The sequence below is a fragment of the Urocitellus parryii genome, chromosome 8 (assembly GCF_045843805.1).
Source record: "Urocitellus parryii isolate mUroPar1 chromosome 8, mUroPar1.hap1, whole genome shotgun sequence".
Classification (NCBI taxonomy): Eukaryota; Metazoa; Chordata; class Mammalia; order Rodentia; family Sciuridae; genus Urocitellus; species Urocitellus parryii.
The window spans coordinates 109,264,391-109,277,082 of NC_135538.1; the positions used below are offsets into that span (position 1 = coordinate 109,264,391).

At 52.2% G+C, this 12,692-nt stretch overlaps 1 protein-coding gene across 1 annotated transcript; it reads left to right on the forward strand.

Annotated features, from left to right (window-relative positions):
* Positions 1 to 3,517: 3,517 nt before the first annotated feature.
* LOC144256611 (gastricsin-like) lies at positions 3,518 to 10,254 on the forward strand. The gene is made up of 9 exons (XM_077801938.1): positions 3,518 to 3,582; positions 4,644 to 4,794; positions 5,132 to 5,249; positions 6,157 to 6,275; positions 6,625 to 6,824; positions 7,838 to 7,960; positions 8,479 to 8,626; positions 9,371 to 9,469; positions 10,102 to 10,254. The coding sequence occupies exons 1-9, from the start codon at positions 3,518 to 3,520 to the stop codon at positions 10,252 to 10,254; spliced, it is 1,176 nt and encodes a 391-aa protein (XP_077658064.1).
* Positions 10,255 to 12,692: the final 2,438 nt, after the last annotated feature.

A 12,692-nucleotide genomic window follows, 5' to 3' on the forward strand; every position in this document is an offset into this window, starting at 1 on the left:
CAAGAAGTTATATTCCATTTATATATGATGTGTCAAAATTCATTTTACTGTCTGTGTAAATAATTAGAACGAATTAAAAATATATTAAAAAGATTCTAGGGCTGGGGCTGTATCTCAGTGGCAGAGGGCTTGCCTAGTATGTATGAGGCACTGGGTTCAATTCTAAGCACTGCATACACAAAACTAAACCAACAAGGGCATGCTGTCCACCTACAATGATAAAAAAAAATAAAAATAAAAAAGACTCTAAGGCTTGGTCTGAACAATGGGGTTAGAGCAACACAATTGATTAGTGATGTCTGGCTTGGGTGAAGGATGGGTAGTGATAGTTTCCATGCTTCGTATGTTACTCTTTAAGAGAGACTCTGAGCTCTCAGTGTCATTTTAAAAGATGTCTTTGAGCTGGTAAAGGGGTCATAGCAGATAAAGGCCTCTTTGAGGCACATGTTGTAGGATTGGGGGCAAGAGAAGTGGATATCAGCTGTTATGAAGTAGACACCATGGGAAGACAATCAACATTCTCCACTTTTGGGGGGTCAATGTAGGGGTAGGTGGGCACATGGGGAAGGCTTGGGTTTTGAAAGGTGAAGCAAGTTTTCATGTGAGTGCATTTGGGAAGGGTCTTTCATATGGAGGACAGAGCATGGAGGCAGGAGAATACCACCCCTTCTTGTGAGAAAGGAGTGTGCAGAGTGGAAGAAGAGCTTGGACACTTGGCAGGAAATGGAGAGCATCCTGCATGGTTGAGTGTCAAGCTTGGATTTCATTTAGTTAGCCACAGGGGACTATAACTTTTATTTATTTATTTGTGTGTGTGTGTGTGTGTGTGTGTGTGTGTGTGTGTGTGTGGATTGAATGCATGGTGATTTGCCAATGAGCAACATCCCCTGAGCTTTTTAAATATTATATTTGATATTTATTTTGAAAGTGGCTTCAAAGTTGCATAAGGCTTTATTACATGGGTGAGTCTGGCCACAAAATGGCAATCCTCCTACCTCAGTCTCCTGAGATGCTAGGATTACAGCCATGTGACACTGCACACATCTTATGACAAACTTTGAGGAAGGTGAGGCAGAAAGGAAATGAGAAATGGGCATGCAGAAGAATTGCCTCCTTCGTGGACACCAGCAGCCTGTGGCCCTGAGATTCCCCCCTTGGTCAAGGTCTCCCAGGAGAGCAGTTTGGGTTATTAGGAGGAAGTGTGCCCCTGGGACAATGGGGTGTGGGGTGTAGCAGAGCTTCAATGAGAACAAGTCCCTGGGCTCCATCAACTCTACTGATTTCCTAAGCCCAGAGCTGGACACAGAGAAGTGGAAGGCCCAGTCTCTGCACTTGGGAGGATCTGGTCCATGGAGAGGAGGCCCACGGCTAGACACTGCAGACCCAGCACCATGGTGCTGCTGTGTGGTGTCTGGGGGAGAAGATGTCTTGGTGGGAGCCCGCAGGTCAGGCCTCCTTGGGCTTCTGTGTGGGGTCAGAGGTGGCCCAGGAAGACTTCTCAGGTGCCTTCAGACACTGCAGATGCCAGTCATGTCAAAGAGTGAGTCTTCTATGTATGGAGGGTGGAGGGTGGGACAGGACAGGGGAGGGGAGGAAGTAGGCCACCTGGGTCTCCCATGAGACTGACAGGAAGGAGCAGGGGGGTGGGAGGGACTGCAGATCCTCAGGTCCTGGCAGCTGAGCAGGATGCCTATCCTGATGCTGAAGCCAGGGACACTCAGAAGGGATGTGGTGTCACTAGGCCTGGGGAAAGCGAGCCTGACAACTGTCACACTCCTGTCATCCTACCACAGGAGGAAGGGTCCCTGGAACTCCAGGCTGGGTCCAGTAGGCCTCCCGAGGTCAGGGCATTCCATGGACTTAGCAGGAATCCAAGGATCCTATGACTCTTTTTCCTTCTCTTCTGGATGTGGGGATGCCCAGCTCAGGGGGAAATGCTCCCTGCCTTGATTCCTCTCAGAGTCCCACATGGCTCTGGGACTGCAGGGAGGAAGGGACCTGGGTTGGCATTGACAACCATCAGGCAGGGACCTCCCTCTCTGGGAGAGCTGGGCAGACTCTAGTTCCTTCCCTGCCTCCCCCATCATGAGGCCTGGGGAGGATGCCTAGGTCTGGATAGGCAGTGGGCGGTAGTGGCCAGAGTGGAAAATCCCCTGCTGGCCAGATGCTGCCTTTGGTAGGCAGGTGTGGCCCTGGCCTTCTGCCTGGGGCCCAAAGGTGTGAGAAATCTGTTTGGAGCCCTGAGTGCTGGGTACAAAGTGGCAGAGGGTGCTGGAATGGGGACTTTTTCCAGTCCCCTAATATGGAGAGTTGGCAGTCCAGCTTCAGGTCAGCTCAGCCTTGGGAAGCCTGTAGATGGGATGTTGGGGATGAGGTAGGGGGATGGGTGTGGGGGGCCCCAGATGATGGAGTGAGGGACAGGAAAAACCAGACTTGGGCCAGAGAGAGGCAGACCAGGGCTTGGAAAGGGCAATGGGGGACACAGAGGCCTCCCAGGAGAACTAGGTCAGGACAGAGTTGCAGGGGGTGTAGGGAAAGACAGTGAAGAAGGGGACAAGGACAAGGGTGGCCCTCTGCTTGTGCCCTGTTCCCGGCTCCTCTCCATTCTGTTGCCCGAGGCACAGCCAATGCCCAGATGGTGTATCCTGTGAGTGTGACCTGGTCATGTGCTGAGGGTTTCTCCAAGTCCCCTGATGGATCTGAAAAGCCTCTGAAGACACCCACAGTCAATGACTTCTGCCACTGGTCTCCAGCCCGAACCCCAGCATCGGAACTGCCTTGTTAGTAACATGTCCTCCTCACTATACCACCTACTCATCCGGGACCCCCACACATACCCCAATTCCATCCCAAGGATTTGGGGTGCTGGGAGCCAGTACTTGAGCCAGACCACCAGGGGCATACTTAAGAACACAGTTCTCAATGATGTCACCCCTACTGGGGGACGTTAGTTAACCCCTAGACACATTTCTGATTGTTACAGCTCAGGGACTGCTCCTGGAACCCAGGGGGCAGGCACCAGGATGGTGTGAAGCTACCCACAGCACACAGGAGAGTGCCCATGACAAAGATCCTGTTATCCCCAATGTCAAGACACAGGACTTGCTGGCCAAGAAACCTGCTTGGGATCCTTTGCCCCTCTCTCTGTCTCTGCCTTGTAGCCCTCACCCCCAAATGCCCACACCAACCACTGGTTCCTGGAGGAGGAGCTCTGCCCCTCCATCTTATGGCCACTTTGTTCTGTCTTATCGCCCGTACCTCCTGGCCTCTGCTGTTGGATTCAAAAGTCAACAAGTTGAAAAGTCAGCTGTGGCCATGGTCCAGGGGGAAAACACAGTAACAATGGCAACCTGGTGTGCAGGGGACACCCTGGTTGGGGTCATGCTTGCTCAGGGCACGGAGGGAGGGACTCGGCCACATCCAGGGGGTATAAAGAGGGAGAGCTGAAGTCTTCACTCCAGTGCGACCGTGGATCTCAGAGTGGCGCTTGCTCTGTGACCAGCTGGGAATCGGCATCATGAAGTGGATGGTGGTGGCCTTGGTCTGCCTCCTGGTCTTGGAGGCATCGACTACACTTGTGAGGTGAGTGTGGACCTGGCTGTGGGTGCAGGGAACCTCAGGAAGCCTGCAGCCCTGTATGGAGTCAGGGGGCAGCAGCTGGGTCTGAGTGGGATTACCTGTTGGGCCAGGGAAGGCTGCCCCTGCTGGAGCCTCCCAGACTGAGGGGAGAAGATGGTCCTGAAGCAAAGAGTAGAGTGACTATGCTCACGCCGGCCTTTAAAAGAACGTTGTGGTTTTTCCTACGGAAAATAACAGTCCTTTCTAGAGGAGACAGATAATCTCTCAAAAAATTTCCTGAGACTTCAAATTGATTGGAAGACGTCAAAGTCATTTTAGCAAAAATACTAATTCCTATAAATCACTATAACATGAGGTGTTGAAAATTCAGGATGGAGCAGGTGATCTGGTTCAGGAGACCACAGGGCTACCTGCCTGCCATCCTGCCTGCTGTGCCACCTGGGAAGAGTGCAGAGGGCCTTACCTGTGGGCAGTTATAGCTACACATTCAATAAGCTGCAGATTAAACATATTAGGGGATTATTGGTGCTCCCCTACTCCATGGTGTATCTCATAGGCAGTACCAGGTATCAGAGTGCACCACAAGAAGGGATAACCTTTGAGGTGAGTTTTGCTATCTCTGAGAACTATTTTATTTTATTTCTACGTTTTCATGTTGCTGGTGACTGCACCCAGGTCAGGCACATGCTCAGCAAATGTTCTCCCACTGAGTCACATCCCAGACCTGACCCTTATAAACAAAAGAACAAATATCAGCAGACATCCTCTGGAAGGTGTAAAGTCCCAGCGTCCCAAGTCCCTCTCCCCTTCATGGGAAGTATTTTCAGGGTCTCTGCGAACAGAGGCCAGGGCAGGAGCAGGACCCCTGAGAGGAGCTGAGGACAGGCATGAGGGAAGTTCATTGTTTCCCAAATGATGGAGCAAGTGCTGAGTGAGGTTGAAAGAAGGGGCGAAGGAAAGAAAGAAGAGGAAGAGGGAAGGAGGCGAGGGAGAACATCAGGGAGAGAAGAAATGAGAAGGCAGAGGAAGAGGGGGACCCTGCCCTGACACCCAGCCTCCCCTAGGGTCCCCCTGAGGAAAATGAAGACTATGCGTCAGACCATGAGGGAAAAGGGCTTGCTGGGGGACTTCCTGAGGACCCACAAGTACGACCCCGCTCAGAAGTACCACTTCAGCGACTTCAGCGTGCTCTATGAGCCCATGACCTACATGGATGTGAGTCCTAGTCTCTAGGTGTCCCTGTCCCTGCTGCCAAAGCTGGCGACTCCCTGGGTTCCCACCCTGAGGCTGCTCCCTTCTCCCAGTCCTGCCAGCCTGGGCCACCCTGCTGTGAGTGGCCCATTGGGCAGAGCATGGGGAGGGCCCCAGCTGACCTGGCAGCTGACCCACAGAGACCACGTGGCTGCCCTGGGCAGGCTGAGACTGAGACCTGTGTGTTTGAGACCCTGGCTTCTGCTGGTGCTGTAGGGCAGGGCTGGCCTTCATGCTCTCCCATGGGAAGCCTGGCCCCTGGGTCCCCCTAATGCTCACAGCCATCCCCATGGCTCCCCAGGCTGCCTACTTTGGTGAGATCAGCATCGGGACTCCACCCCAGAACTTCCTGGTCCTTTTTGACACTGGCTCCTCCAACCTGTGGGTGCCCTCGGTCTACTGCCAGAGCCAGGCCTGCAGTGAGTGCTGGGCTGGGCAGGGAGGGCCCCTGGGCAGGGCCGGGCACTGGCATCTCCAGGGATGCAGGCAGGGAAGGGTGCTCACTCCTGAGGAGGACCAGGGACTTGTTTAGGGTCTCAGGGCATCAAGAAGCCAGAGGGAGGAGGCTGGCCCTGCTCCAGGGTGGCCCCTTGCCTTGCGTCATGTCAGGATGGACCACTTCATCTCTGCCGTCCACCTCACCCCCTCCAGTTCATTCTGCTCCACCCTCTCCTGCTCCTCGGGCAGTGCTGCTCCTCCTGTCAGGATGCTGTCCACTCTGTGCCTTGCCCTCCACTCTCCTATCCACTAGCTTCTCCCTGAGTGTCTCCAGGGACTGGCCACAACTCTGCTGGACGTGGTCCCTGTCCTGGAGTTATTTAGGGAGACAGAGGATCTTCAGTTTTAAGTCTGCCCTAATTCCTTCCAAAATCTTGGGGCTGGAGTGTGGACATCTCTGTCCACCATGGGCACACGCCATGCCATCTCCACATCCCAGTATGTCCAGCTCCTGGGTGAACTGGGGTTGAGGTGAGTGGATTCCTCTCTAGGCCTCCCTCCCACTCCTCACTGAATGAGCATTTCCCACTAAGCTTTGTGCCAGTTTCTGGTGGGGTAGAGATAGAGGTGGAGTCTAGGGCACCTGCTTACAGGGTGGTCATCATCCGGGCATCCAATTACCTGTGAAACACGGGTTTTCAGGCCAATGCCTTCCAACTAAGAGGATCCAGGGGTCAAATCGGTCAGCCCCTGCCTTGGTGACCAGGTGGGGGTGCTGAAGTCTCAGGCTGGGAGCTTAGGCTGAGGGCCAGGCAGGGGTGCAGCCCATGAGCCTGAGAGCCAGGCAACCCTCTGCTCACCCCTGGCCTCCATGGCTCCCTCCTGCAGCCACACACCCTCGCTTCAACCCCAGCAAGTCCTCCACCTTCTCCACCAACGGGCAGACCTTCTCCCTGCAGTATGGCAGTGGCAGCCTCACAGGCTTCTTCGGCTATGACACCCTGACTGTGAGTGCTCCAGCTGCCACCCCCACCCTGGATGGGGGGTGTGAGAGGGTGGGGACCTAGATGTCCCTGTTCTTTCCTGTCCAGGGATAGGGCACCAGAGTGACCAGTCAGGCATGGTGCCTTTTTTCAGGACCTTAGAACTGGGGGGCAGAGGTGTGGGCATGGGAAGCTACAGTGGAGGAGGCCCTTGGAAGAGAAGTGACAGTTGGGATGCCTGTGGAGAAGTGGGCAGATGGGCCAAGGAGGAAGGAGGAGGGATGACCATGGAGGGTCTCTGGTGGCATGGGGCAGGAGGACATAGATGCAGTCAGAAGTGTCACCTCCACTCCAATGTGTCTTCCCCCCACAGGTCCAGAGCATCCAGGTCCCCAACCAGGAGTTTGGCCTGAGTGAGCAAGAGCCGGGTACCAATTTTCTCTATGCACAGTTCGATGGCATCATGGGCCTGGCCTACCCTGGCCTGTCCTCAGGAGGTGCCACCACAGCCCTGCAGGGCATGCTGCGGGTGGACGCCCTCTCCAGCCCCATGTTCAGCGTCTACCTCAGCAAGTGAGAGACTGCCCTGCGGGTCCCTAAGTCCTGCCCTGTACCAAGCCCTGATCCCTTGGGGTGTGGAGACCTCCCAGCAGGGGGTGGCTGGGCCACACTTGTTCAGAGCCTCAGCTCCTGGGCTCTGACTCTCCTGCTCCCCTGCCCCATGCCCAGTCCACTCTCATGACCCTTTGCCTTCCCAGGCAGGATGGTCTCTCCTTCTTCAGTCTCAACTTCTCCTGGGTGTCGCTGCTCTAATTTCCCATGTCTTGGGCCTGCCTGGTGCTCTGGGCTGGAAGAGCCCACTGCCTCGCCTGTGCTTCTCCCTGAGGCCTCTCTGTCCAGTGACCTGCTGCCTCTCCTCCTGCTTGGGTCCTTCTAGGTCTTGGAGTCACCTGGTCTAGGCCCTCGACTATTCCTCACCCACTGTCCTCCCAGCCCCCACAGCAGGCCAGGTCAGGAGGGGCCTGGGCCTGGCTTTTCTCTCTTGCTGTCCAGCTTTCTTCCTCTCTACCGTCTAGAGTCAGTTCCATCTTCTTGCTGTGGCTTGGTCTCCTTATCCTGCTTTCAACACATTGACCCTGTCACTAACCCTGGGGACTCCTTTAGCCTATTAAAACCACCACATGAAACTCTAGGAACGAGCCACTCTGCTACCATTAAGGGGAATCTTCTGGAAGAAACATGGCCTGTCTTTTCCTCCCCTCCACCAAAGCAGTGTCTCTGTCCACTTGCAGAGGAAAAGAAAAAGTTGGGTATTGGTGAGGCTCCTGGTGACAGGGCACAGCAATGACATGAAATGAAAAGCAGAAGACAGCACAGTGTTGGTGGGGTCTACAGAGTTGGGGCTGTCCTTAACATAGGGCATTGTGGGACAGTGCCATTCAGAAGTCTGAGGTGACCCATGGCCCTGTCTTCAGAAAAACCCTTTGGAAACCAGGGAAGGAGCTCTTTCCCTGTGAAGGTGACTGCTTAGCATGGGTGCCCACTCCTTGGCCATTCCTTCACTCCTTTGCCTGTGTGTCCTGCAGCCAAGAGGGATCTGAGGACGGAGGAGCGGTCATCTTTGGAGGTGTGGACGAGAGCCTGTACACAGGGCAGATCTTCTGGGCTCCTGTCACCCGGGAGCTCTACTGGCAGATCAGCATCGAGGAGTGAGTCTGGGTTGGGGGTCCCTGGGGATGCATCTTCCTTGGAGCTGGCTTCTGGGCACCCGTAGCATGCACTCATCCAGGCTCCACTGAGGTGCGGGCATCGAGGACTCCTGTGGCCTGGTCTCCCTAGAGCCTCAGCTGGCCTCCACAGGGGCATTAAGGTTGGGTCTGGAGAAAGGGGTTTTGGGGCACATGTAGAATCCCAAGTATTGGAGAAGCTCCTGTCCAATCACACAGGACACCACAGATTCAAAACTCAGGTATGTGGGACAACTAACTTGTTCCATGTCTTTTTAAAAAACATGATGTCCCTGGTTTTCAGTGCTTCTCGAAACTTCCTTGAAGTTATTAGAAATAGACCCCTGGGCCATTTAGGTGACCCTGCACAGACTCAGAGGGAATGTGAGGCAGGGTATAGTTGCACTGGCCTCTGGTTTGCTTGCTCCGCAGTGCCAGGAAGGTCCCCCCTGGCTGCCCTGACCTGGTCGGGCTGAGGCTGCCCTCTTCTTGCCACCCAGGTTCTATGTTGGGGAAGAGGCTTCTGGCTGGTGCTCCCAGGGCTGCCAGGCTGTAGTGGACACAGGAACCTCTCTGCTTGTTGTGCCCAAGAAGCACCTGAGCTCCCTTCTGCAGACCATTGGGGCCCAGGAGGATGAGTATGGACAGGTGGGTGTGGCACGGATTTCCCCTGGCCAGGAGAGTCCACTCAGAGCCATTTCTAGTTCCACATGGGACACCAGACTAGCATGGGCTCCATGCTTTTGCTGCCCAACGTACTGAATATGGGGTACCCAACACCAGGCCCTGGGACAGGATGAGGCTGGAGGGTGGTTAAGGTGGAGCCATATGTGGGTGCTGAGGGACATGGGAAGTCACTGTCAGGCACGAATTTCTTCTGTGCTACCGTCCACTCAGGAAATCAGATTGATCGCTGGTTTTGTTTTTGAGTTAGAACAATGTTTCTGGAATGTGGGGCAACAAAGGGAGCTACAAGGGACAAACCTTCAGTCCACATCTCCCTCTCTTCCATACAGCTATGCCCCCTCACTCCTGTGTGTCCTGGCAAATGAAATGGTCACCTAATTAGCCCTCCCCACTAGGGGAGGGAGCCCTGGTCCACTTTTTGCATATGGCTGTGGGGTTTCAAAGACACCTTTAGGGAAAGGGCATCGATTCAACCTCTCAGAGGGGTCATTCAGGCAGGAGGAGAGTCTTTGGGTGTGGGACATTCTCAGGTCTCTCCAGATGTCACCCACTCTAGCAGTGCACGTGACACCCACGCAGTACCTACACAGCATTTGCCCTGAACTGTGCCCTCTGCTCCAAAAAGAGGTCTTGGGCATCCGGGAGGCTTAGCAGGTGCTCTTGGGTGGGGAATGAGGGGACCTGGAAGAACCTGTTTCTCTGCAGTTTTTCGTGAACTGTAATGACGTCCAGAACCTGCCCACCTTCACCTTTGTCATCAACGGGGTGCAGTTCCCTCTGCCGCCCTCTGCCTACATCCTCAATGTAAGTCCTGGTCCCTGGGGCTGAGCCACTGGGGTGGAGGAGCAGGTGCAGCCAGAGAAGCTCCACCTGGCCCTGTGCCATTTCCTAACTCATGCCACCTGGGATTATCCCCACCAGAAGAGTGTCACCCATGTTCAGTTATTCTCTTAATTAGTGGAGAGGGGCTCTGTCTAGGGCTACCCACTGTGTGCAGCCTGGTGCCCAGGCTTCAGACATGATTGTCACAGCATTTGATGGGGAAGTATCTCTTTCTCTTTTACAAATGGAAACCTGGAGTTTCATAGAGGTTCAATAACTGTTCCAGCTGCAGAAGTGATGAGGGTGAAGGCAAAGTTTCAATCTAGTTCGTCTTCCTTCAAGCCTTAATGACCCTGAAGACCTGCTATAAATCATGTGCAGGAGGGGTCTTGGGGGAAGAAGAGTTCCCCCCCATGGGGACAGGCCAAGACAGCCTGAATTTACCGATTTGAGAACCCCTCCCAGCAGCCCCTACTCTGGTGAATCAGCTGGGCTTTGAGTCCTCAGGGGCAGTTCTTTCTCTGCTCATCTCTAAAAGTGTGCCAGTGACCCAGGGCTGAGGGCTGAGTAGTGCCCAGGCCAGGTGTGACCAAATGCCTTTCTCTGTGGAGCAGGAGGATGGCTTCTGCTCTGTGGGACTGCAATCCATCGACATGTCCTTGGAGGATGGCCAGCCCTTTTGGATTCTTGGGGACGTCTTCCTCAGGTCCTACTATTCCATCTTTGACCTGGGGAACAACAGGGTGGGCTTTGCTGCTCTCGCCTAGACTTTCCTCCTGGACACCTGGGCTCCCGTCCTGCTCTCAGCCCCACGTTCCCTGGGGCCCTCTGTGGGTCCTCTCTGCATTCTGCCTTCCTCTGTGGACCTTCTCTAATAATAAATAGTTTCCCATGATACCAACCTGTTGTTTTTGGAGGTTTCTTGTGGTGTGGTCTTGGCCTCGGGGAATGGGGAGAGTAGGAATCAGGACAAGTCTCCCTCTGAAGGACCTGTGTGGCCATGAGGTACCCTGGTGGCTCACTGAGATGATAAGAGAAAGAGAGCCTGAGCTGAGGCTTGGGAGAGGCCCTGACCCCTCAGAGCCTGGAGTGACTTCATAACTTCCCTCTAGAGAGGCTGACCGTGGTAAAGGGTCCCATCTCTAATGACCTGAGATGCTCTGTCGGTCCACATGTCCACACCCTGGGGTGCCGCCAACCCCAGGAGCCACATGTATGTCCTCTCAGAGTGTGACTGGGGGCCCAATTCCCAGATCTAGATGTCTGTCCTTCAGCTCTTAATCAACATTGGCCAGAATTTTCTGAAGATTCTAGTCACCTGTGGGCACTTGCAACCTTCATGGAGTCCTAGAAGGAGGAGACTGTGCTAGAAACTACTTCTAGGAGGGCTTCTGGAGCCTCTGGGCTGAGTCAGGCAGATTGCATTTACCTGGACTCCTAAGTCCCAGGTCTTTCATTTGAACGAGGGCTGATGCTGAGCTATGGACAGAGCATAGCTCCTTGAATTACATGGACATCAAGCCCACTTTTTCTAACCAAGCCAGATCTCAGATCTCAGAGACCCAAAGAATGCAACTTCTGTCTTTGGAGACAGCAGTTTCAATTCAGTCCAGACATCATAGGTCAGGAGGTCCTAAACTTAAATAGTTCCAACCCTCCCCTCCTTCTCTTTGCCCTGTGTTTGTGTGGCTACTACTTACACTACCCTGATGTGAGCGGTGGGAGAAGAGGGTGGGCAAGTTTCACACCCAGCTCTCTGACTTGTGTATAGTACCATCACTGGTGGTGAGGGACAGTGGCTAGGGAGGATACTGAGAGATACTAACTGGTTCAGATGTGGGGACAGAGCCACAGACACAGAGTGCTTCTTGTGGCTTGACCTCTGACCTGTTTTCATTTGCCAGGCTTACCAAGGGGAGAGGGTCACCCACAAGTAGTGCTCCCTATCCTTCTTCTCTCCCACTCCTTTTTCACCTCCTCTCGTTTCTTATTCTTCTTTACGAATGTGATTTTTACCAGTAAAAACTCTTCAGACCTAAACATATTATTAATACAAATGGACCTAACAGATATCTACAGAGCATTTCATCCCAAAAGACCTCAATGCATTTTCTTTTTCATGTCTTCCTGCAATCTTTTGCAAACTGGACAAGATTTAAGGCCACATCCAAGTCTTAGTAAATATATAACATTCCATGAAATTGCTTGTTTCGCAACAGATCATAATGAAATGAAATTAGAAATCATGAGAAAATATAAAGTGACAAACAACATAAACACATCTAGACTGACTATTACACTTTTGACTGATCAGTGGGTTCTAGGAAAAAATCAGGAGAGAAATTTTAAAATTCTTACAATCACACTATAATAGAGGTGCAGCATATCAGAATCTCCTGGTCTCCATGAAGGCCACTGGGACAGTGAAGTTACAGATATGAGGGCCTACATAAGAACATCAGAAATCAAAATAAGAAGGAATAAAAATCATTTCTCAATAATAACACTGAATGTAAATGGCCTAATCTCACCAATCAAAAGACATAGACTGGCCAGTTGGATTAAAAATCAAGACCCAACAATATACTATCTGCAAGAGACTCACCTCATAGGCAAAGACATCCACAGACAGACTGAAGGTAAGAGGATAGGAAAAAACACATTATTCACATGGACTCATAAACAAGTAGAGGTCTCCATCCTGTATCAGACAAAGTAGACTTCAAGTCAAAGTTAATCAAAAGGGACCAAGAAGGACATTTCATACTGCTTAAGGGAATCTTACATCAACACGACATAACAATCATTAATATTTATTCCCCAAACAATGGAGCATCTGCATACATCAAACAAACCCTTCTCAATTTGAAGAATCAAATAGAAAATGACACAAAAATATTGGGTGACTTTAACACACCTCTCTCACCACTGGATAGATCTTCCAAACAAAACTAAATAAAGAAGCTATAGAACTAAAAAAACAATTAATAATTTTTACTTAACAGACATATATAGACTATTTCATCCATCAGCGACTGAATACACTTTCTTGTCAGCACACATGGATCCTTCTCTAAAATAGACCATGTCTTAGGTCACAAAGCAGCTCTTGGCAAATACAAAAATATAGAGAAAATATATTGCATTCTATCAGATCATTATGGAATGAAATTAGAAATCATTGATAAAATAAAAAATAGAAGCT